Raw genomic sequence first — 23800 nt, 5'->3', positions numbered from 1 at the left:
CTTTTTAATTTACATGATTCCATATGTGTTATTTCATAGTTTTGATGTCTTCACTATTATTTTACTATGTAGAAAATAGTAAAAACAAAGAAAAAATATTTGAATGAGTAGGTGTGTCCAAACTTTTGACTGGTGTGAATCAGTTAAATTTACTTTGTCATTAAATACTTGATATTCGCTTCTCATGACCATTCAACGTTTGCTAGACTCTGCAAATGACAGTCAGATTATGGGTCTTGAGGTTATTTTCCACTCGACTACATCAATCTAATACTAAGCATTGGATTCAATACCAATGTTTTTCAATGCCTCTCTTTTGTCTGGCTCCCTCTGGCCTCAAGGGAAAAATTTACTGGAAACTGATCTTGCTTATCCAAATCAAATCAAATGTATTTATATAGCCCTTTGTACATCAGCTGATATATCAAAGTGCTGTACAGAAACCCAGCCTAAAACCCCAAACAGCAAGCAATGCAGGTGTAGAAGCACGGTGGCTAGGAAAAACTCCCTAGAAAGGCCAAAAACCTAGGAAGAAACCTAGAGAGGAACCAGGCTATGAGGGGTGGCCAGTCCTCTTCTGGCTGTGCCGGGTGGAGATTATAACAGAACATGGCCAAGATGTTCAAATGTTCATAAATGACCAGCATGGTCAAATAATAATCACAGTAGTTATCGAGGGTGCAGCAAGTCAGCACCTCAGGAGCAAAGAGATGCTATGTACTCTAGGTGAGAGTGTGGAGTGCTTGTGCATTTCAATGAGGTAACCACAATGTTTTAAAACAGGTTTCAACAGTAAACAAGGTAGTCTCTCCCTGTATCAGTTATATCCTTGTGCGCTACTCAGTATAAGGCGGGTATGTAAGGGTCAACCAGTTGAACAAAACTGCTTGGGGCACATGGACAATGAAAGAGACAAGGATGAAGATTAACTAAGACTTTATTGCATGAAATCAAAAAGCTCTTGATCAGCCATTAAACAGAGTTAAAGTTATAATCTCTATCTTAGCTGTATGGACAGTAGTTTCCTTTTGGCTCTCACACAATTGAGTGGGTTCAAGCTACACTGCTAATAAATCAGGAACGTCACATGCAGTTTCCTCTCAGCAGCAAGGCACTATGGGAAGTGATGTCTAAGTGTTGGCCATTTGGTAATTTACTCTCAACACTCCCCTTTTAGGAGGCAGGAATCTGAAATAAGTTATCCTTAAGGTCACCTGTCTCTATGTGAACCATACACCACACCTCCTGCTGGTTAGCTGGAAAATGGCAGGCCACATACTGAGTCCAGGTGAAGCAAATACAGTAGATTCCTGTTTTGCATGCAATGTTAGGTTTTGCCAATAACAGGAAGGGGCCCGAGGCACAAACATTCAGTTATACAAGGGTGAAGAATCCAACTAAAGACTTTGATCAAAAGGATCAGCTAGTGGCATTCACAACAAAGAAATATAAACATTTAACTTCTCATCTTGGCTGCATGTGGCTATTAAAAATAAAAAGTGTACTGAACCACAATAGAGTAAAGTGCCTGGGTCGTAATGATTAGGGCACACCATCAGATAAATGTTTTAAAACAGGTTTCAACAGAAAACAAGGTAGTCTCCCTGTATCAGTGAGGTTTTTTTTCTCCATTTGGTGCCTAATAAATAGGATCCCGACTCATTTTACAGGGCCACACTGTTCTCCACATTGTTGGGATTCAGGTAGGTGTATGGCAAGGGCAAAGAGACATTTCTGCCTTGAATTTCAAAGTTGTATTTCTTCAGCATATCTTGAGTTTTGTGAATCAGTTCCAGAGGGGTCTTCTCACTGAAGTGATCCTGATAGCCATTTCCAAGAGCGACCTAAGTAGGCAAGAGTTGATGAAATTTGAAATTCATGAACCACTGATATACTAATTATGACTACTAAGGAAACGATTCGATTTGAGAGTGTCATGAAATGCTTTAATGTCATTTTTAAATACAGTTTCTCGTATACTCACAAAGTCAGTGGACTGCATGCTCAGAAGGTACACCGCTGCCATGCCATTGACGGTGGTATTGACGTCAGGGAAGGTCTTCAGCATTGTGCTCTCAGTACACTGCCTCTTAGTGGTGGGAGGTGGTTGTTGCAGAGCGATGGGGAAGTTGGGCATCCATCCACCAAAATCAAACTGGAATGACAATGGTGAAATAGATCAAACCACTGCTTTTCCAATATAATTAAACAGAAACTAACTAAAATCACATTTTGAATAACAGCGGAGGATACTGCACACAGGTTTTTGACATGTTTCAAAGTTTATTACCTGTCCATTGTTGACTGCAGCATGTTGGACAGACACTGTGAAGATCACCATGGTGAGAAACTTGATCAGCTCTGTCACTGAACTGAAAGACTGAGGGATTCCTGCACAGAGACAGTATGCCACAATGATCAGACACCGAATTGACAAATGATCCAGAATATAGTTTGGGAATGAGAAGCATAAGGGAATGGACACATTTATTATCAGAAATAATTTAAGTGTAGTCTGTCAACTTGCACCCTTTTCCCTATATAGTGCACTAGTTTTGACCAGAGAGCTGTTGCCATTTGTGACGCAGGTTGTGTCATTTAAATGAGAAAAGTGTAACCTGTGCTGGTTTTGGCCAGGAACCCATGGAAGAAGATTTCCTTGATCCAGTTCTGCAGTTCAGAGTCCTTCTGGACGTCTGAGTCACAGGTGTAGTAGTGACCAATCATTTTCTGAACAAACCTATACAAAATATCAGGCATTAGCCAAAACACGATGACAACATGGCAAAAGAGCACAGATGCATTTTAGAAAACCAGGTACTAAGAGAAGTTTTCAGTTGTTTTGGTGAAGACATTGAGTTTGCTAGCAATTCTAAATATTTGGGTCTTTTTATTGATGACCATATTACCTTTCTATACGGAACTTCAGCCTTTGCCGACTCAGCAAGTAGAGCTCGGAGTTATAGGAACAACAAAAACTCAAAGATATTGTTTATGCTACGTATTCCAAACTGTATCAGACATGCGTGTGTCCTGTTCTGGACTATTCAGCAGGAGTGTGGGGTGCTAAGAGGTATTTTAAAAACAAACATGTTCATAACAGAGCAGTACGTTACTTTAGGTGTCCACAAGACTAGAGATTAGTAATTTGAGCAATGCAAAATGCAGTTGCATGAATTTATAATACACAAATCAAATCATTCTGTCTTATGAGGTATACAGAATTTCTTGGTGCAAAAAAGCCCAGATCTGCACAATGGAAATCTATAGGCCTGTACAAACATTACCTGTGGACGATGTCCCACAGCCTGAGTCCATCATCCCTGTAGAGGAAGTTGGGGATTGACTCCAGACCGCGTGCAGTGATGTCCTCTGGCATACAGAGGGAGCTGTAGGTCAATGAGGCCACCGCTTTCTTCAGGAACTCCAACATCCCTGGACCTCCTACACTGGCATTCTTCAAGATGGGTTAAAGGGATAGTTAACCTTGTTTTGGAGGTCTAGTTTAGGGCAGACAGAGCAAAAATTGTAGTGTGTCTGGGGACTCGCGATGAGCATTTCTAAAATTGCAGATAAAGTAAACTCCGAGGCAAACATTACATTGCGGCCCACTTTCCTGGAATTTAGATTTTTACGGGCTCCCGGGCACTCTACAGCATCCCGGTAATTTTTTGACATGTTCGAAAAATTCAGCATTATCTACAGTGTGAGTAGTACTAATCTAGTGTCAGCCATTAAGATACTAATAACCACCGTAAAACTTCCACTTCACAAGTTTAAGGACCAGACATGAAAATGGGTTTAGAATATTTGAGGAAATTAATGAGGATTAAGGAGGGAAATGAGAATGGACCAGAGGAAGCTAAGGGCTGCAGATGAAGGATCCGGAGAGGTTGACTGTAGGTTTGGCTTGGAGTTTCAGGTAGACAGTCAGGGTATGGTAGATAGGAATTGCCTTCACCACAGAAGCCTAATAAGAGAACGCCAAGGGAGTCGGACCCTGGAGGGGAAGTGAGCTGCAGAATGGTTGGCGATATAGCGGAGGTAGTACAAGATGCCCATGAGTCAGCCAACAGACCCAAGGAGCAACGGTGGTAATTCCCTTCAAGTAAGGATACCGTGAGGAACCAGGCTCAGCTGGGGAGCCATTCCTCTTTTGGCTGGTTGGGTACGATATGGTGCGCGAGGTAGATGGTGTCCGTGAAATGAGGCATACTGTCGAACAGTGCCAGAGTTAATGCAGGTTCTGAGAGATGAGAATGTTGTGGGCTGTCCTGATGTTGATTTCAGAAGAGATGTAGGAATGATAGGCTTGAGAGGACCAGCGGCCAAGGAGTTGTACGGTGTTGTCTTAGATGCCATGGAAAAGGCTTCAATGCGGAAGGATTGTCCGGAGAATTGGTCAGCAGGATAGCCGGACAGGGATAGTATTAGTCTCAGATGGGAATGGAACCAGAATCTGTGATGAATAGTGGATCGGATGGAGAGGCATTTTTAAATTTAGCTGCAGGAAGCAGGGGGGTGGTTCAATGGTAGACGGCAGCCAGAACAGATAGACTGTTGTTCTGCCAAACTGATCGGTTTTACTGTGTTTGATGGTGAAGTCTTTGTTGAGGATGTTTACATCTGACACGCCGGGATGACAAGGGTTGTAGATAACAGATTATGTCAACTCTGAACATTGCAGGAATCCCAAAAGAAACTTTGATTCTAGTGTGGAAGAAACTGATGGAGATGTAACCAGACCACAGCGTCTGGATGCAGGCAGACAGTATGTCTAAGGTGATGGGCTGCTGGACTAGTGCGTTGGAGGCCCTTGAGAAGGGAGACTTGCGGGTGACAGGAACATGAAGACCCAGTAAGCAACTTGAAAGAAGTTGATCCCGGCCAGGTATGTCCAGATGGAGGATGTCTGCATGGAGAGGGGTGACAAAGGCAGGTAATAGATGGTATGGAAACATCTCCAGGCTGTCCAGTAAGAGGACAGTGTCCTTGGTGCAACGGCAGATATGATAGAGTGGCTGGGAGATTAGGAGAATGTTCACGGGAAAGTCGTCATGGCGTAAGGAGTGATTGGGGTTGGTAGGGGTTCTCCATATGGGGCCAAACACCTGAATCTCTGAAATTGGAGGCGGGACAGAGAATCAGCGAATGAGTTACATTGACCGGGTACATGTGCAGCTCTGAGAAGGAACTAATGGGTCACGGATGGCCAGGTTAGACGTCTTAAGAAACTCATGATAGGGAGGTACAGTGGGGCAAAAAAGTATTTAGTCAGCCACCAATTGTGCAAGTTGAGAGAGGCCTGTAATTTTCATCATAGGTACACTTCAACTATGAGTTGTGAGAAATGAGGGAAAAAATCCAGAAAATCACATTGTAGGATTTTTAATGAATTTATTTGCAAATTATGGTGGAAAATATGTATTTGGTCAATAACAAAAGTTTCTCAATACTTTGTTATATACCCTTTGTTGGCAATGACAGAGGTCAAACATTTTCTGTAAGTCTTCACAAGGTTTTCACACACTGTTGCTGGTATTTTGGCCCATTCCTCCATGCAGATCTCCTCTTGAGCAGTGATGTTTTGGGGCTGTTGCTGGGCAACACGGACTTTCAACTCCCTCCAAAGATTTTCTATGGGGTTGAGATCTGGAGACTGACTAGGCCACTCCAGGACCTTGAAATGCTTCTTACGAAGCCACTCCTTCGTTGCCCGGGCGGTGTGTTTGGGATCATTGTCATGCTGAAAGACCCAGCCACGTTTCATCTTCAATACCCTTGCTGATGGAAGGAGGTTTTCACTCAAAATCTCACGATACATAGCCCCATTCATTCTTTCCTTTACACGGATCAGTTGTCCTGGTCCCTTTGCAGAAAAACAGCCCCAAAGCATGATGTTTCCACCCCCATGCTTCATAGTAGGTATGGTGTTCTTTGGATGCAACTCAGTATTCTTTGTCCTCCAAACATGACGAGTTGAGTTTTTACCAAAAAGTTCTATTTTGGTTTCATCTGACCATATGACATTCGCCCAATCTTCTTCTGGATCATCCAAATGCTCTCTAGCAAACTTCAGACGGGCCTGGACATGTACTGGCTTAAGCAGGGGAACACGTCTTGCACTGCAGGATTTGAGTCCCTGGCGGCGTAGTGTGTTACTGATGGTAGGCTTTGTTACTTTGGTCCCAGCTCTCTGCAGGTCATTCACTAGGTCCCCCCGTGTGGTTCTGGGATTTTTGCTCACCGTTCTTGTGATCATTTTGACCCCACGGGGTGAGATCTTGCGTGGAGCCCCAGATCGAGGGAGATTATCAGTGGTCTTGTATGTCTTCCATTTCCTAATAATTGCTCCCACAGTTGATTTCTTCAAACCAAGCTGCTTACCTATTGCAGATTCAGTCTTCCCAGCCTGGTGCAGGTCTACAATTTTGTTTCTGGTGTCCTTTGACAGCTCTTTGGTCTTGGCCATAGTGGAGTTTGGAGTGTGACTGTTTGAGGTTGTGGACAGGTGTCTTATATACTGATAACAAGTTCAAACAGGTGCCATTAATACAGGTAACGAGTGGAGGACAGAGGAGCCTCTTAAAGAAGAAGTTACAGGTCTGTGAGAGCCAGAAATCTTGCTTGTTTGTAGGTGACCAAATACTTATTTTCCACCATAATTTGCAAATAAATTCATAAAAAATCCTACAATGTGATTTTCTGGATTTTTTTTCCTCCTTTTGTCTGTCATAGTTGAAGTGTACCTATGATGAAAATTACAGGCCTCTCTCATCTTTTTAAGTGGGAGAACTTGCACAATTGGTGGCTGACTAAATACTTTTTTTGCCCCACTGTAGTCAGAACGGCCCTTGTTAATGAGTTGTACCATGGAAGGTTGTCAGAATGGATGAGTATGGCCCTTCGACCATTTGTTCCTCCAGAGAGAAGCAGCTAAAGGGGCAGAGGGGGCTGCAGGAAAAGAAGCAAGTTTGGCAGGCCATGAAGCAGCAAACCAACAACCACTGTAGAAATCCCCGTAAGGGACAGCATAGGAAAGATCGATGATATGCTTCTTGCCTGAATACCTTTGGGTTTCAATTCCGAGGGGACTGATGTGGTAGGTGGAGAATAGCGGGAGGAAAAAGGGGCCGATCAGAAATCCCTGCTTCACCTCCTTGACCAGGAGGGAGGAGACTGGCTCGTCAAGAGAAGAACAGAGGTTGGAGCAGAAGTGAGGAGACCAGAAAAATATTTCAGACCATCAAGAAAATAAATATCGGACAAAGGAGGGGTCAGGGGGAAAGTCCAAGTCCGCAGCAATGGCGGTGAAGTTGATGGGGGTGGTGAGGTTGGCTAACAGTCATTTATCAGTAGAAGGAGTGAGATTGAGGGCAGGATTTTAGAGTCCCATTACAGAATGTGTACGAGCTTGCATGACGAAGTGCTGCAGCCATAGTTATTGAAATTGTTGCAGATTATGCGACCGGAGAAGAGCACAGGACGACCATGGTGGTCCTTCCTCCCACAGGACACGGCAAACGCATAATATCATCTAGCAGGAGGAAGAGGGTAGGGTGGAACAGCGAGCAGAGGCAGGGCAGATGACACTTCAGGGGCCGCTGAGCAGAAAGAGAGCATGGTACTCCGGCATGCAGGGCGGTGGGGAGAAAGGCCTAAAGGCCAGCCATGGCATTGCAGTTTAAGGCCTGAAACAGTGATAGGGCACTGAAACAATGGACGGCAGCCATCTGGTTAAAGGTGGTGTGTCCTTGATAATGGAGAGTCTAGATCTTGGTCTGAAAACACATCGGAATCTGAGGCAGTGAGCTCAAACTCAATAGTAAACAAAGTAAGGACGCTAACTTAATTAGAACTAAGATAAAACGAGGCTTATCACGTTCAGTGTCTTGCATGCGACGCAAAACAGAGAGGATGAATGACTGTTTGGTCAGATTTAAGTAAGGTGGTAGTGGAGATTAAGGAGAGTGGGAGCAGGTGCTGAGGCTGAATAGCAGTTAGTAGCAGATGGAGCTTGTTTGAGGAGTTACGTTCAAGGCAGCTAGTGTTGCCAACAGTAGTTGAGGCTGATTGGCGATGGTTAGCTGCTGGTGCTTGTTGAATTGGTAGGGAGCTGCATTCAAGGCAGCTAGTTAAGTGTTACGTTCAAGTCTGGTCCTTTCTCACAAATTTTTGTTAATCATTAACACCATTCTCTTATAAACGGCCGGCATCATTTAATATTTTAACAAATAACACACAAGTGTAATTAGCATTTGCATGACATATTTTGCCGGTCTGCTCCGGTGGAATCTAACAGCATCTTTATCTTAAGCTGAATGATTGATTCCTGCCAAGCCAAAACGCAACTCTGTCTATAGCTAGGTTTCCATCCACTTGTCGAAAGATTTTCAAGCGAATGTTCAAATATTCACTTGAAAAATACGTGCATTTTAACGGATATGAGTGTTTCTTTCAAACTGGCTTGATTTCCATCAAAGCTGGGCTTGATGACCTAGTGCACATAAAACAAATTGTCTAGTAAAAAACAGAAGTTCAATGTGTTTCCATCACATTTTCAACTCTATGCTTTTGTAACCGATGTGAAATGGCTAGCTAGTTAGCGGTAGTGCGCGCTAATAGCCTTTCAAACGGTGACGTCACTCGCTTTGAGACCTTGAAGTAGTGGTTCCCCTTGCTCTGCAAGGACCGCGGCCTTTGTGGAGCGATGGGTAACGATGCTTCGTGGGTGACTGTTGTTGATTTGTGCAGAGGGTCCCTGGTTCGCGCGAGGGGACGGCCATAAAGTTAAACTGTTACATTGATACTGTTGACCCGGATTTCACCGACAAAATGATCCACCCTTGTCTAAAGGAAATTAGCTTTTTTTATGCGTCAGCTAATTCAGTGTTTTCTAACGGCGATCAGTGTTTTAAACAACTAACAGGGTTATCGATTACAGAACATGTGAATGACAGATTCCAGGGCTGCTCCGTGGTTGAAGCAAACAAAAATACAGGCTATTAATTACATGTTTATGGCTGAGAGGTTCACATAAATGTGTCCCAACAATGCAAACCTGACAGAGTTCAGCCCGATAATACAATCACTCTACTGAGGTATGTGTTGCTAAGTGTACATCTCATAACGATAACCAGCTCATTACGATTTGGCTTGACGGATTCGTCAAATGTGAGAGGTACCCCAATGTTAAAATTGTATAATCGTATAGATTTACCTAGAGTGTTATTTCATCCAAACGGTGTCCCCAACGTTGGACGGTTGAGCTGCCGTTCTGTACCTTGTCACACCACCCTGGATTACTGAGCTCTGCCTGCCATTGACCTGTTGTTTTGCCTGCCCCTGTTCTAGTAATAAACTTTTGTTACTTCGACACTGTCTGCATCTGGGTCTTCCCTAAAACATGATAAGCGCTTGATTGTTTTTGACTGGTACTGTATATTTTCTGAGCTTTCTTAAATATCCTAGATCCAGGACAGACAGTTAAAAATCTTATTCATTATGATTTATCAATGCGTTTCTATGGGCTATAGTAAAGACCAAATTCAACATTTTATAAAATAATTGGTACATATTTTGTGGGATACCTAAAGTGGTCCTAAAATTCTACCAGGTAAGCCTACTTTGCATTTAACATTTAATTAAGAAGGTTTATGGGAAAGTATTTCTGGCAACCTACAATACGGTTATCACAACTGGCTAACGCACGGACAACCTACAATACGGTTATCACAACTGACAAACGCATGGATCACACAAACAAACGGCGGCAATATTGCTGGAAATTAATTGGCAGATATTGTTTTAGGTTTCGCTTTTTAAGGCAATAGTGGCGAACCAGGGGTGGGATAATGTTGCATTGATTCGATGGTGTCTTGTGAGATTTGTTGATGAATTGTTTGGCGAGCTACTCATGTGGTCTGCGAGCTACTGGTATCTCGCGATCGACCTGTAGGAGACCCCTGTGATAACTGATACAATCAGTTTCCACTAGCATTGTGACATTCCACAAGTATTAACATATTATAGAACATTATAAGAATGGAATAGGCAGTACCTTTGTGATCACCCCATTCTCTGATATGAGGGCCTTTCTAGCCAGAGTGTTGATCTGCAGAGTGTAGCGGAAGTGAGAGATCAGGAGCTATGGAGAAAGATGGAACGATCATACATGAAATTCACAACTAAAGAAGCTATGTATTGTAGTATACTACAACCTACTGCAACGATCAATTTTTTTTTTTTAAACATGCATTTTCCATATTTCTTTTTCAAATTCTTCAGGTTTCTCTTGAATTATCATGTTAAACATATTCAGTTGATCGGAAAATAACTCACACAGATATTGTTTAATAACAGTTGAAAACAAACTCAGTGTCTGCATGCACAGCAGTAAGTATGTACCTTGTAGATGGGATGCACCATTGGTAGGTTGCGCAGTGTCGACATGGCAAACACCTCAGCCAGCAGGTGAGTCCTCAGCAAGTGAAAGTTCAGCTCATGTTCAGCGAAGTCAGCGCTCCTCACAAAGATCTTGGCCAGGAGCCAGTCATACTTAGAGTCAGTAGGAAGAAAGATGGGGTTGTCTTTTCCAGGATCCTGCTTCAGCTGTAAAAGGAAATACAAAACACAAATCATAGCTTGTTTCATTAATTGAGAATGTGTATATTATTACTATAATTTATTCAAAAGTTTGGACACACCTACTCATTCAAGGGTTTTTCTTTGTTTTTACTATTTTCTACATTGTAGAATAGTAGTGAGGACATCGAAACTATAAAATAACACATATGGAATCATGTTAAATTGGGAATTTAAATTTTTGTGCTTTTCTTATAACTAATTTCTGTGTTCTATTCATGTGCTATTCTATAAACCAATTTCTGTGTTCATGCAATTGGCTGACTGTACAAATCTCCACTCTCAGCAGCTGCAATTTGCTCAGACAATGTTTTGAGAACGAACTAAAGATATCTGTTTCAAGGTCTCAGCTTAGAGAGAAAGAAGCCTCGTGAGGTATTGGTCTGTCACATGTTATGAACCAGTATTGGTCTGTCACATGAATTAAACAAAATAGTAATGATGAATTAATTATGCTAAATCATGCAAATATAACTTGTCTGTGTATTGCCGTATATACGTAAGACAACTGCTGGGTCTGCCCAGGTAGATCTCCTGATTGACATGTGTACTATGATGCATTGAGTTGGTTGGAACCTCTCCAGCTCGCTGACAAACAATTATTAATTTAATATTGATTTCGAGTGTCCCTGTGAAAGAATTTCCACAACAATGTAGTAACCAAAAAAGTGTGAAACAAATCAAAATATATTTCAGATTCTTCAAAGTAGCCATTGTCTCCTCAGACAAAGGAAATCTGTCCTTTGTCTGAGGAGTCAATTTTTGATTTTTGGTTCCAACCGCCGTGTCATTATGAGACGCAGAGTAGGTGAATGAATGATCTCCGCATGTGTGGGTCCCACCGTGAAGCATGAAGGAGGTGTGGGGGTGCTTTGCTGGTGACACTGTCAGTTATTTATTTAGAATTCAAGGCCCACTTAACCAGCATGGCTACCACAACATTCTGCAGTGATATGCCATCCCATCTGGTTTGCGGTTATTGGGACACCTCCAGGCTGTGTAAGGGCTATATGACCAAGGCGGCGAGTGATGGAGTGCTGCATCAGATGACCTGGGCTCCACAATCACCCGACCTCAACCAATTGAGATGGTTTGGGATGAGTTGGACCTCAGAGTGAAGGAAAAGCAGCCAACAAGTGCTCCGCATATGTGGGAACTCCTTCAAGACAGTTGGAAAAGCATTCCTCATGAAGCCGGTTGAGAGGATGCCAAGTGTGTGCCAAGCTGTCATTAAGGCAAAGGGTGGCTATTTTGAACAATCTAAAATATATAGTATTTTGATTTGTATTTGTCACGTTCCTGACCTGTTTTCCTTTGTCATGTATTTGTTTTAGTTGGTCAGGGCGTGAGTTGGGTGGGTTGGTCTAGGTTTGATTTTCTATGTTGGGATTTTGTGTTCGGCCTGGTATGATTCTCAATCAGAGACAGCTGTGAATCGTTGTCCCTGATTGAGAGTCATACTAAGGCAGCCAGGGTTTCACTTGTGTTTTTGTGGGTGTTTGTTCCTGTGGAGGTTTTGTTGCCACACAGGACGGTTTCGGTTTTGTCACGTTGGTTGTTTTTGTATTTTGAAGTGTTTTGTTGATTTTCATTAAAAGAATGAACACTAACCACTCTGCGTTTTGGTCCCCACCTTCTGTCAGCGAGGACAGCCGTAACAGTATTTTGACACTTTTTTGGTTACTATATGATTCCATATGTGTAATTTCATAGTTTTGATGTCTTCTCTGTCATTCTACAATGTATAAAATAGTACAAATATAGACAATAAGTAGGTGTCCAAACTTTTGACTGGTAATGGACATACGTTTAACTGTTTACTGAAAATCTTGTTTTGAGTGTTGTCTGTATCGTACATAAGGCCATATGATATAACATTAACCAAATTCTGTTAGGTCATTTCTGGGCAATATTTCTGTCCATTTAGGGGACCCCTTTTGGTTCAAGAGCATCCCCATTGGCAAATGTTCTGTTGAGCTTCTTCAATGTGGAGTTCAGAACTCTACATTTTTCTCTAATGTAAGATGTACCTGGATTGCGATGGGCATGAGCTTATCTTCTGGAGTCATGTAGAGCAAGCAGAGAGGAGCAGCCAAGAAGTGCTGTTTCCCGTTGATCACGTTTGCAGTCACTCCATGCAGGCGCTTGTAGTCAACCAGAAAGACGTTGCCTTTCTGTTTAGGTTAGGACATGAATGAGTTAGGAAGACGTCAACACCATACCAAAGAATACACACAACTTACTCAGGAGGAAACCAATAGAGCAATAACAGAACGATGAGTGACAACAGACAGACTATTTTGACAGACCTGAATTTCCGCTTCAAGGCTTTTTCCAAAAAGGGAAGCCTTCACCATGTCTTCTGTGACGGGGAAGTTCTCTGGAAGCTTGGAGCAGCGATGGATCATCATGGGGTTGATGCCGTTCAGAAGCTGGTACCCAAAAAACTCATCCTCCTTCCAGTTCTTTTCGACATAGTCTAATAGATAACAAAAGTATCAAATAATAATGAGATGCTAATGGTTCCAGTAAACCATTTGAATCCATGACTTATTCAAGACAGACACTACTGACCAGACCTTACCATAAACATCAGTCTTGTGGCTATTGAAGACGTGACTGAGCTCATCTAGGCTCTTCCATTGTTCCTTGTTGGTGGACAGTTCTGCTAGTTTCAGCTTCACCCATCTGCCGGGACAGAGAAGGAAATGAACTTCAACATGCAAAAGACTTCGTTGGATGGTGCATTTGGTTAGAGAATGGTTTTAACACCACCAGAGTGTCCCCCAGGTGTCTGTGTTGGGTCCCTTACTCTTCATCCTCCCCCTTGGGTGGTTGATTCATGCACAGGCCACATATATTGAATATGTGTCAATCGCAATTTGATAAATGTCTTCCCTTTTGGGTTAAATGTGTTCCTATAGTCCTGTGTGGCCAGTTGGTAGATCATGGCTACAATGTTAGTGGGTTTGATTACTGCTGGGGCCACCAATATGGAAAATGCATGCACGCACTTTAATTTGCTTTGGCTTAAAGTGTCTGCTATATGGAATATATTAATGTATTATATTTATATAAGAAATAAACATACCATATACGTACATAACATATCAAACTTTATTTGTCACATGCGCCGAATACGACAAGTGTAGACCTTACCGTGCTATTCTTACAAACCCCTAACCAGCAGTGCATTTCAAGAAGAGTTAAGTAAATATTTACCAAATAAACTAAAGTAAAAAATAAGTAACATAATACCGAGGCTATATACCGGGGTTACTGGTACCGAGTCAGGGTGCGGGGTGTGGCAGACCAGGGGGTTGGGTCAAAACGTTTACACAGATCAGACACAGACAGACTAGGATTAGCTCAGTTTCAAAGGTGCTTATTAAACTAATAGTTCAAAAGAGAAGAATAGGTCTCCCTATTATTGGATATTTGCGAGCACTGGAACACGTTGGCGTACATGTCGATCCAGAGCATCCCAAATATGTTCAATGGGTGACATGTCTGGTGAGTATGCATGCCATGGAGGAACTGGGACATTTTCAGATTCCTGGAATTGTGTATTGAATCCTTGCGACATGGGGCTATGCATTATCATGCTAAAAAATGAGGTGATGGCGTCGGATAAATGGCATGACAATGGGACTCAGGCTCTCGTCACTGCATTCAAATTGGCATCGATAAAATGCAATTGTGTTTGTTGTTCGAAGCTTATGCCTGCTCATACCATAACCCCAACTAAAATGACGTTGGAGGCGGCTTATGGTAGAGAAATTAACATTAAATTCTCTGGCAACAGCTCTGGTGGACATTCTTGCAGTCAGCATGCCAATTGCACGCTCCCTCAAAACTGCAGACATCTGTGGCATTGTGTTTTGTGACAAAACTGTGCATTTTAGAGTGGCCTTTTATTGTCCCCAGCACAAGGCGCACCTGTGTGATGATCATGCTGTTTAATCAGCTTCTTGATATGCCACAACTATCAGGTGGATGGATTATCTTGGAAAAAGAGAAATGCTCACTAACAGGGATGTAAACAAATTTCTGCACAAAATCTGAGAGAAATAAGCTTTTTTGGGCATATGGAACATTTCTGGAATCTTTTATTTCAGCTCATGAAACATGGGACCAACACTTTCACAGGTAGGTTGGGGACATGCGAACATAGATTATGACAGATCGAATACATTTCCTGGTGTTGCCTCATGGTTCTCAACCTGGGGTTCAACCTGGGGTCTAAATGTGAAATTCACACAAAGGGGGTACTTCAGGTGTACTCCACAAAGAGCTAACTGGGATTGGAGTACAGTAAGCAAAAGAAGGTTGAGAACCAGTGCTTTAACTTACGCTTTGGCTAATGTGAAGCTGAACTCCAAGTCCTTGGTGAAAGAGAAGCGGACCTCAGCAGGGAGATCAGAAGCGCTGGCAACTTTCATTATTTGGGGTAGACCCTCTGCATATTTACTCCAGCTGAAGGGAATAGACACGGTAAATCAAGACGTGATACACAGCCTGTCATTCACTATTACACACTACCATACCAGACCTGGGTTAATTATTTTAAGTGTAAACCCCGCCCACCTACTACTCCAGGCAGGCTAAACAAAATGCTCAAAGTATTTGAAAGATTTCCAATAGTATTTGAACCCAGGCCTAAACCATGCAAAAAGGGAGGGAGCTTATATAAAAATGATGTCGTTAAGCAGACACACTTATCCAGAGCAATTAGGGTTAAGTGCCTTGCTCAAGGGCATATCAACAGATTTTTCACCTAGTCAGCTTAGGGATCCGCTAGGCCACCTGGCACTTTTATTACGATCGCACATCAATTTATCTGTGTGTAAGAGTTATGTTTTTATTTGGATGTTTAAAGTTGTTAGTGTATTTTTACAAATTAGTAATGTTTCCACAAAGCTCACCGGTACACCTCATGGCGACTCTGCAGCTCCTTCTTTCTCTCCTCTATGGCCTCTGGGCAGGTCTCGTTGAATATTAGCTTACCTTATATACAAAAGACCAGAATTGTTGATTATTTTCATGTTTTTATGGATTGGCCAACATCTTAAGAAATCCCCTGTATACACTACTGTTCAAAAGTTTGGGGTCACTTAGAAATGTCCTTGTTTTCCATGAAAACATACATGGAATGAGTTGCAAAATGAATAAGAAATATAGTCAAGACGTTGACAAGGTTATAAATAATGATTTTTTTATTGAAATAATAATAGTCCTTCAAACTTTGCTTTTCAAAGAATCCTCCACTTGCAGCAATTACAGCCTTGCAGACCTTTGGCATTCTAGTCAATTTGTTGAGGTTATCTGAAGAGATTTCACCCCATGCTTCCTGAAGTACCTCCCACAAGTTGGATTGGCTTGATGGGCACTTAGGTACCATATGGTTAAGCTGCTCCCACAACAGCTCAATAGGGTGAGGTCCGGTGACTGTGCTGGCCACTCCATTATAGACAGAATACCAGCTGACTGCTTCTTCCCTAAATAGTTATTGCATAGTTTGGAGCTTTGCTTTGGGTCATTGTCCTGTTGTAGGAGGAAATTGGATCCAATTAAGCACCGTCCACAGGATATGGCATGGCGTTGCAAAATGGAGTGATAGCCTTCCTTCTTAAAAATCCCTTTTACACTGTACAAATCTCCCACTTTACCACCACCAAAGCACCCCTAGACAATCACATTGCCTCCATGATGCTTGACAGATGGCGTAAAGCACTCCTCCAGCATTTTCTCTGCATCTCACGAATGTTCTTCTTTGTGTTCCGAACACCTCAAACTTAGATTTGTCTGTCCTTAACACTTTTTTCCAATCTTCCTCTGTCCATTGTCTGTGTTCTTTTGCCCATCTTAATATTTTATTTTTATTGGCCAGTCGGAGATATGGCTTTTCTTTGCAACTCTGCCTAGAAGACCAGCATCACGGAGTCGCCTCTTCACTGTTGACGTTGAGACTGGTGTTTTGCGGGTACTGTTTAATGAAGCTGCCAGTTGAGGACTTGTGAGGCGTCTGTTTCTCAAACTAGACACTCTAATGTACTTGTCCTCTTGCTCAGTTGTGCACTGGGGCCTCCCATTCTTTCTATTTTGGTTAGCGCCAGTTTGTGCTGTTCTGTGAAGGGAGTTGTTCACAGCTTTGTACGAGATCTTCAGTTTCTTGGCAATTTCTCACATGGAATAGCTCCATGTTAAGGTAGAAAGTCTTTGTTTCTGGGCATTTTGAGCCTGTAATCGAACCAACAAATGCTGATGCTCCAGATACTCAACTAGTCTAAAGAAGGCCAGTTTTATTGCTTCTTTAATCAGAATTACAGTTTTCAGCTGTGCTAACATAATTGAAAAAGGGTTTTCTAATGATCAATTAGCCTTTTAAAATTGTAAACTTGGATTAGCTAACGCAACGTGCCATTGGAACACAGGAGTGATGGTTGCTGATAATGGGCCTCTGTACGCCTATGTAGATACTCCATTAAAAATCAGCCGTTTCCAGCTACAATAGTCATTTACAACATTAATAATGGCTACACTGTATTTCTGATCAATTTGATGTTATTTCAATGGACAATTGTTTTTCTTTTCTTTCAAAAACAAGGACATTTCTGAGTGACCCCAAGCTTTTGAATGGTAGTGTATATCGACCATTATTCCATAAATATGGACCCTTTCATACACACTTCAAAATAAACTATGACTACCCAGACTATTTGCAATGATTAATATTAATCAGATGTCATATTAATACATTCACATACGCTGCTGATATTCTCTGGTCATTATCTATGCACTTTACACCTACCCTTCATGTACATACAGTTGAAGTCGGAAGTTTACATACACTTAGGTTGGAGTCATTAAAACTCATTTTTCAACCACTCCACAAATTTCTTGCTAACAAACTATAGTTTTGGCAAGTCGGTTACGACATCTACTTTGTGCATGACACAAGTCATTTAGCCAACAACTGTTTATAAATAGATTATTTCACTTAAAATTCACTGTATGGCAATTCCAGTGGGTCAGAAGTTTACATACACTAAGTTGACTGTGGCATTTAAACAGCTTGGAAAATTCCAGAAAATTATGCCATGGCTTTAGAAGCTTCTGATAGGCTAATTGACATTATTTGAGTCAATTGGAGGTGTACCTGTGGATGTATTTCAAGGCCTACCTTCACACTCAGTGCCTCTTTGCTTGACATCATGGGAAAATCAAAAGAAATCAGCCAAGACCTCAGAAACAAATGTAGACCTCCACAAGTCTGGTTCATCCTTGGGGGCAATTTCCAAACGCCTGAAGGTACCACATTCATCTGTACAAACTATAGTACGCAAGTATAAACACCAAGAGACCATGCAGCCATCATACCACTCAGGAAGGAGACGCTTTCTGTCTCTTAGAGATGAACGTACTTTGGTGCGAAAAGTGCAAACCAATCCCAGAGCAACAGCAAAGGACCTTGTGAAGATGCTGGGGGAAACAGGTACAAAAGTATCTATATCCACAGTAAAACGAGTCCTATTGACATAACTTGAAAGGCCGCTCAGCAAGGAAGAAGCCACTGCTCCAGAACCACCATAAAAAAAGCCAGACTACGGTTTGCAACTGCACATGGGGACAAAGATCATACTTTTTGGAGAAATGTCCTCTGGTCTGATGAAACAAAAATAGAACTGTTTGGCCATAATGACTATCGTTATGTTTGGAGGAAAAAGGGTGATGCTTGCAAGCAGAAGAACACCATCCCAACCGTGAAGCCCGGGGGTGGCACCATCATGTTGTGGGGGTGCTTTGCTGCAGGAGGGACTGGTGCACTTCACAAAATAGATGGCATCATGAGGAAGGAAAATTATGTGGATATATTGAAGCAAAATCTCAAGACATCAGTCAGGAAGTTAAATCTTGGTCGCAAATGGGTCTTCCAAATGGACAATGACCCCAAGCATACTTCCAAAGTTGTGGCAAAATGGCTTAAGGACAGACAACAAGTTAAGATATTGGAGTGGCCATCACAAATCCCTGACCTCAATCCCATAGAAAAGTTGTGGGCAGAACTGAAAAAGCATGTGTGAGCAAGGAGGCCAAGAAACCTGACTCGGTTACACCAGCTCTGTCAGAAGGAATGGGCCAAAATTCACTCAACTTATTGTTGGAAGCTTGTGGAAGGCTACCCGAAACATTTGACCCAAGTTAAACAATTTAAAGGAAATGCTACCAAATACTAATTGAGTGTATGTAAACTTCTGGCCCACTGGGAATGTGTTGAAAGATATACAAAGCTGAAATAAATAGTTCTCTCTACTATTATTCTGACATTTCACATTCTTAAAATAAAGTGGCGATCCTAACTGACCTAAGACGGGGAATTTTTACTAGGATTAAATGTCAGGAATTGTGAAAAACTGAGTTTAAATGTATTTGGCTAATGTGTATGTAAACTTCCGACTTCAACTGTAGTACTTCAATTACCTCGACTAACCTGTACCCCTGCACATTGACTCGGTACCGGTACCCTTTGTACAGTGGCTTTCGAAAGTATTCACCCCCCTTGGCATTTTTCCTATTTTGTTACCTTACAACCTGGAATTAAAATCGATTTTTGGGGGGTTGGTATCATTTGATTTACACAACATGCCTACCACTTTGAAGATGCAAAATATTTTTTATTGTGAAAAACAAGAAATAAGCTACAAAACTGAAAACTTAAGCGTGCAGAACTATTCACCCCCCAAAGTCAATATTTTGCAGAGCCACCTTTAAGTCTCTTGGGGTATGTCTCTATAAGCTTGGCACATCTAGCCATTGGGATTTTTGCCCATTCTTCAAGGCAAACTGCTCCAGCGCCTTCAAGTTGGATGGGTTCTGCTGGTGTACAGCAATCTTTAAGTCATACCACAGATTGAGGTCTGGGCTTTGACTAGGCCATTCCAAGATATTTACATGTTTCCTCTTAAGCCACTCGGGTGTTGCTTTAGCAGTATGCTTAGGGTCATTGTCCTGCTGGAAGGTGAACCGCCGTCCCAGTCTCAAATCTCTGGAAGACTGAAACCGGTTTCCCTCAAGAATTTCCCTGTATTTAGCGCCATCCATCATGCCTTAAATTCTGACCAGTTTCCCAGTCCCTGCCGATGAAAAACATCCCCACAGCACGATGCTGCCCCCACCATGCTTCACTGCGGGGATGGTGTTCTCGGAGTGATGAGAGGTGCAGGTTTGCGCCAGACATAGCGTTTTCCTTGATGGACAAAAAGCTACATTTGAGTCTCATCTGACCACAGTATGATGGTCCATATGTTCTTCCATATGTTTGGGGAGTCTCCCACATGCTTTTGGCGAACACCAAACGTGTTCGCTTATTTTTTTCTTTAAGCAATGGCTTTTTTTCTGGCCACTCTTCTGTAAAGCCCAGCTCTGTGGAGTGTACTGCTTAAAGTGGTCCCATGGACAGATACTGCAATCTCTGCTGTGGAGCTTTGCAGCTCCTTCAGGGTTATGTTTGGTCTCTTTGATTAATGCCCTCCTTGCTTGGTCTGCGAGTTTGTGGGTGGCCCTCTTGGCAGGTTTGTTGTGGTGCCATATTCTTTCCATTTTTTATTAATGGATTTAAATGGTGCTCCGTGGGATGTTTGACATTTCTGATAAAAAAAATTATAACAGAACCCTGATCTGTACTTCTCCACAACTTTGTCCCTGACTTGTTGTTTGGAGAGCTCTTTGGTGTTTGGAGAGCTCTTTGGTGTTTGGAGAGCTCTTTGTTGTTTGGAGAGCTCTTTGTTGTTTGGAGAGCTCTTTGTTGTTTGGTGAGCTCTTTGGTGTTTGGAGAGCTCTTTGGTGTTTGGAGAGCTCTTTGGTCTTCATTTTTCCGTTTTTATTTTTTCGAAGCTTTTTCATTTCACTTCACCAATTTGGACTATTTTGTGTATGTCCATTACATGAAATCCAAATAAAAACCCATTTAAATTACAGGTTGTAATGCAACAAAATAGGAAAAACGCCAAGGGGGATGAATACTTTTGCAAGGCACTGTATATAGCCTTGTTATTGCTATTTTATTTTGTTACTATAGTTTATCTTTTACTGCCTCAGAAACCCGGATCCGGGATCACCCCCCACCCCCCCCACACTGATTAGCATCGCTAGCATAGCGTCACAATTAAATAGTAGCATCTAAATATCATTAAATCACAAGTCCAAGACACCAAATGAAAGATACAGATCTTGTGAATAAAGCCACCATTTCAGATTTTTAAAATGTTTTACAGGGAAGACAAAATATGTAAATCTATTAGCTAACCCCGTTAGCAAAAGACAACACTTTTCTAACTCCATCAGTTTCTTACTTCATCAGGTGCTATCACCAATTCGGCCAAATAAAGATATTGATAGCCACTAACCAAGAAAAAACCTCATCAGATGACAGTCTGATAACATATTTATTGTATAGCATAGGTTTTGTTAGAAAAATTTGCATATTTCAGGTATAAATCATAGTTTGCAATTGCAGCCACCATCACAAATCTCCCCAAAGCGACTAGAATTACTACATAGAGCAACGTGTATTACCAATTTACTCATCATAAAACATTTCTTAAAAATACACAGCTCACAGCAATGGATAGACACAGATCTTGTGAATTCAGACAATATTTCAGATTTTCAAAGTGTCTTACAGCGAAAACACAATAAATCGTTATATTAGCATACCACATTTGCAAACGTTACCCGACCATTGATTCAAGGCAAAATTAGCTATAGCGTTATCATCACCAAAATACATTAATTTCTTCACTAACCTTCTCAGAATTCTTCCGATGACACTCCTGTAACATCATATTACACAATCCATATAGAGTTTGATCGAAAATGTGCATATTTAGCGGCACAAATCGTGCTTACACAATGGAAATAGTGTTCAACTACTCAAGCAATCTGCCCGGCGCCATTTTGAAAATACAACTATTTTTATCGAAAACTATTCATAAACTTGACTAAAAAAATACAGGTTGGACATGAAATGAAAGATGCATTAGTTATTAATGCAACCGCTGAGTTAGATTTTTAAAATTAACGTTACTAGACATACAGTGTGCGTTACAGCCAGACTAGTGCCGCAATAATGGCGTCACTAATCGCCATTATTGAGTTTACATTTTTCCACATAAAAACGGAATAACATCATAAATAGCTCTTACTTTTCGACGAGCTTCCATCAGAATCTTGGCCAAGTGGTCCTTTGTCCAAAAGAATCGTTGCTTGGTTGTAAAACGTTGTATTCAACTTCTGATATAGCAGCTAACAATAGCTAACAATAGCTATTTTGCCCCAACGTGTCCAAATCCTCAAGACGCAATACTGAGGAAATTCCGAAAAATAGCAATATACTCGCATAATCTGATATAACTCGGTTTAAAATAGCTTCGTTATGATGCTTCTAACACCTATATCGAATTAAATTACAGACGGATACATCTAACGTTGATTACTGAGCGTTTGAAAATGGCATCCTGAGGTCCCTTTCTGCGTAATGGTCAGCGTCGAAAGGAAGGCTACCCTCACTCCTTGGCCTTTTATAACCTCTGAGAGCTACGTAGCAAGCCCATTCCACTTCTCATTGGTTACTGACATCCAGGGGAAGGCGGGTGCAGTTCATGTCGTTCCATAGGATACACACAGACCTTTAAAACTGATCTGAGACCAGAGCTTCGCTCTCAGACATTCGCAGTACCTGTCATGGATTTCGCTGTAGAAAGAGTTCTGGGTCACCCACAGACATAATTCCAACGGTTTATGAAACTAGAGAGTGTTTTCTATCCAATAGAATTAATAATATGCATATTGTACGAGCAAGAATTGAGTACGAGGCAGTTTAATTTGGCAACACCCAGAAAAAATAAATGCTAACTGCTCCCCCTATTGACAAAAGGTTATTTAGCAAATATTTACTTTAAAAATACTCTGCTTTGTTGGTTAAGGACTTGTAAGTAAGCATTTCACGGTAAGGTCTACACCTGTTGTATTCGGCACGTGACAAACGTAATTAGATTTTAAACTACAAATGACATTCAGCTAACTCACCTATAGCTGTGTCATAGGCACAGCAGTTCTACCCAAAACTTAACCTACACAATGATCTATACTGTATACCAACATACTGACCAGTGGCCTCTCTGAACACCAGACGCTCATAGCCTGAGATCCAGCGGTAACAGGGGAAGTTGGCCGTGTTGGTCTCTGGTGTGGTCACCACAACTTTAGAACAGAACCAGACATCGTTGATGTAGGCGAGCAAGGCATACGGCTCTGTGTCCAGCACCACAAACTCCAGATTGCCCAGGGAGGAAGGACAGGACACATCGTGCTCAATCACCTACAGAGAGATAGATGACATGTTAGAATGATCCCAGCAAACAAACAACGTTCTCTAAACGCTGACTAAGTTGAGCCTGTTTGTTTTGATATTTTTCGAATCCCAGAATCGAGCTTTCATTTGGCATTCGCAACTTTTTTGAGAACTTACCGATCCTTGGCTGGCGGTTTTAGGGATGTACATGCGTTCACTCTCTCCCTTTGTGCCGACCAGTTTAACGTAAACACTGTTCAGTGTTCCGGCAAACAGCATTTCTCCAGTAAACACTTTCACTGTGTACTTCATCATGATGATTCTACAAGACAAATACTTCTACACACACAGCGAGACAACATATTAGACATACAGCATTACAACTTAACTAGAACCAACATAAGACGATCAACTGCAACCAAATATTTGCCACAGTAAAGATGAAGATGTACCATACAACTTTTTCCACGTTTTGTTGTGTTACACCCTGAATTTGAAATTGATTAAATTGAGATTGTGTCACTGGCCTACACACAATACCCCAAAATGTCAAAGTGAAATTATGTTTTAGAAATTATTACAAATTAATTAAAATTTAAAATCTGAAATGTCTTGACTCAATATTATATTCAACCCATTTTTTAGGGCAAGCCTAAACAAGTTCAGGAGTAAAAATGTGCTTAACAAGTCACATTATAAGTGACATGGACTCACTGTGTGTGTGTAATAATACTATTTAACCTGATTTTTGAGTGACGACCTCATCTCTGTACCCCACATATACAATTATCTGTAAGGTCACTC

The 23800-nt window shown here is 41.6% G+C and overlaps 1 protein-coding gene across 1 annotated transcript; it reads right to left on the bottom strand.

The window, feature by feature from the left end:
- Positions 1–919: 919 nt before the first annotated feature.
- LOC120035025 (hydroperoxide isomerase ALOXE3-like) lies at positions 920–23284 on the bottom strand. The gene is made up of 14 exons (XM_038981775.1): positions 23174–23284; positions 22813–23023; positions 15570–15651; positions 14998–15120; positions 13229–13332; positions 12954–13123; positions 12675–12818; positions 10408–10611; positions 10061–10147; positions 3288–3457; positions 2619–2740; positions 2291–2391; positions 1985–2155; positions 920–1844 (listed from the first exon to the last, which is right to left on the bottom strand). The coding sequence occupies exons 1-14, from the start codon at positions 23273–23275 to the stop codon at positions 1665–1667; spliced, it is 1971 nt and encodes a 656-aa protein (XP_038837703.1). The 5' UTR covers positions 23276–23284; the 3' UTR covers positions 920–1664.
- Positions 23285–23800: the final 516 nt, after the last annotated feature.

This window comes from Salvelinus namaycush, chromosome 42, assembly GCF_016432855.1.
Source record: "Salvelinus namaycush isolate Seneca chromosome 42, SaNama_1.0, whole genome shotgun sequence".
Classification (NCBI taxonomy): Eukaryota; Metazoa; Chordata; class Actinopteri; order Salmoniformes; family Salmonidae; genus Salvelinus; species Salvelinus namaycush.
This window is presented reverse-complemented; position numbering and strand designations above follow the sequence as displayed.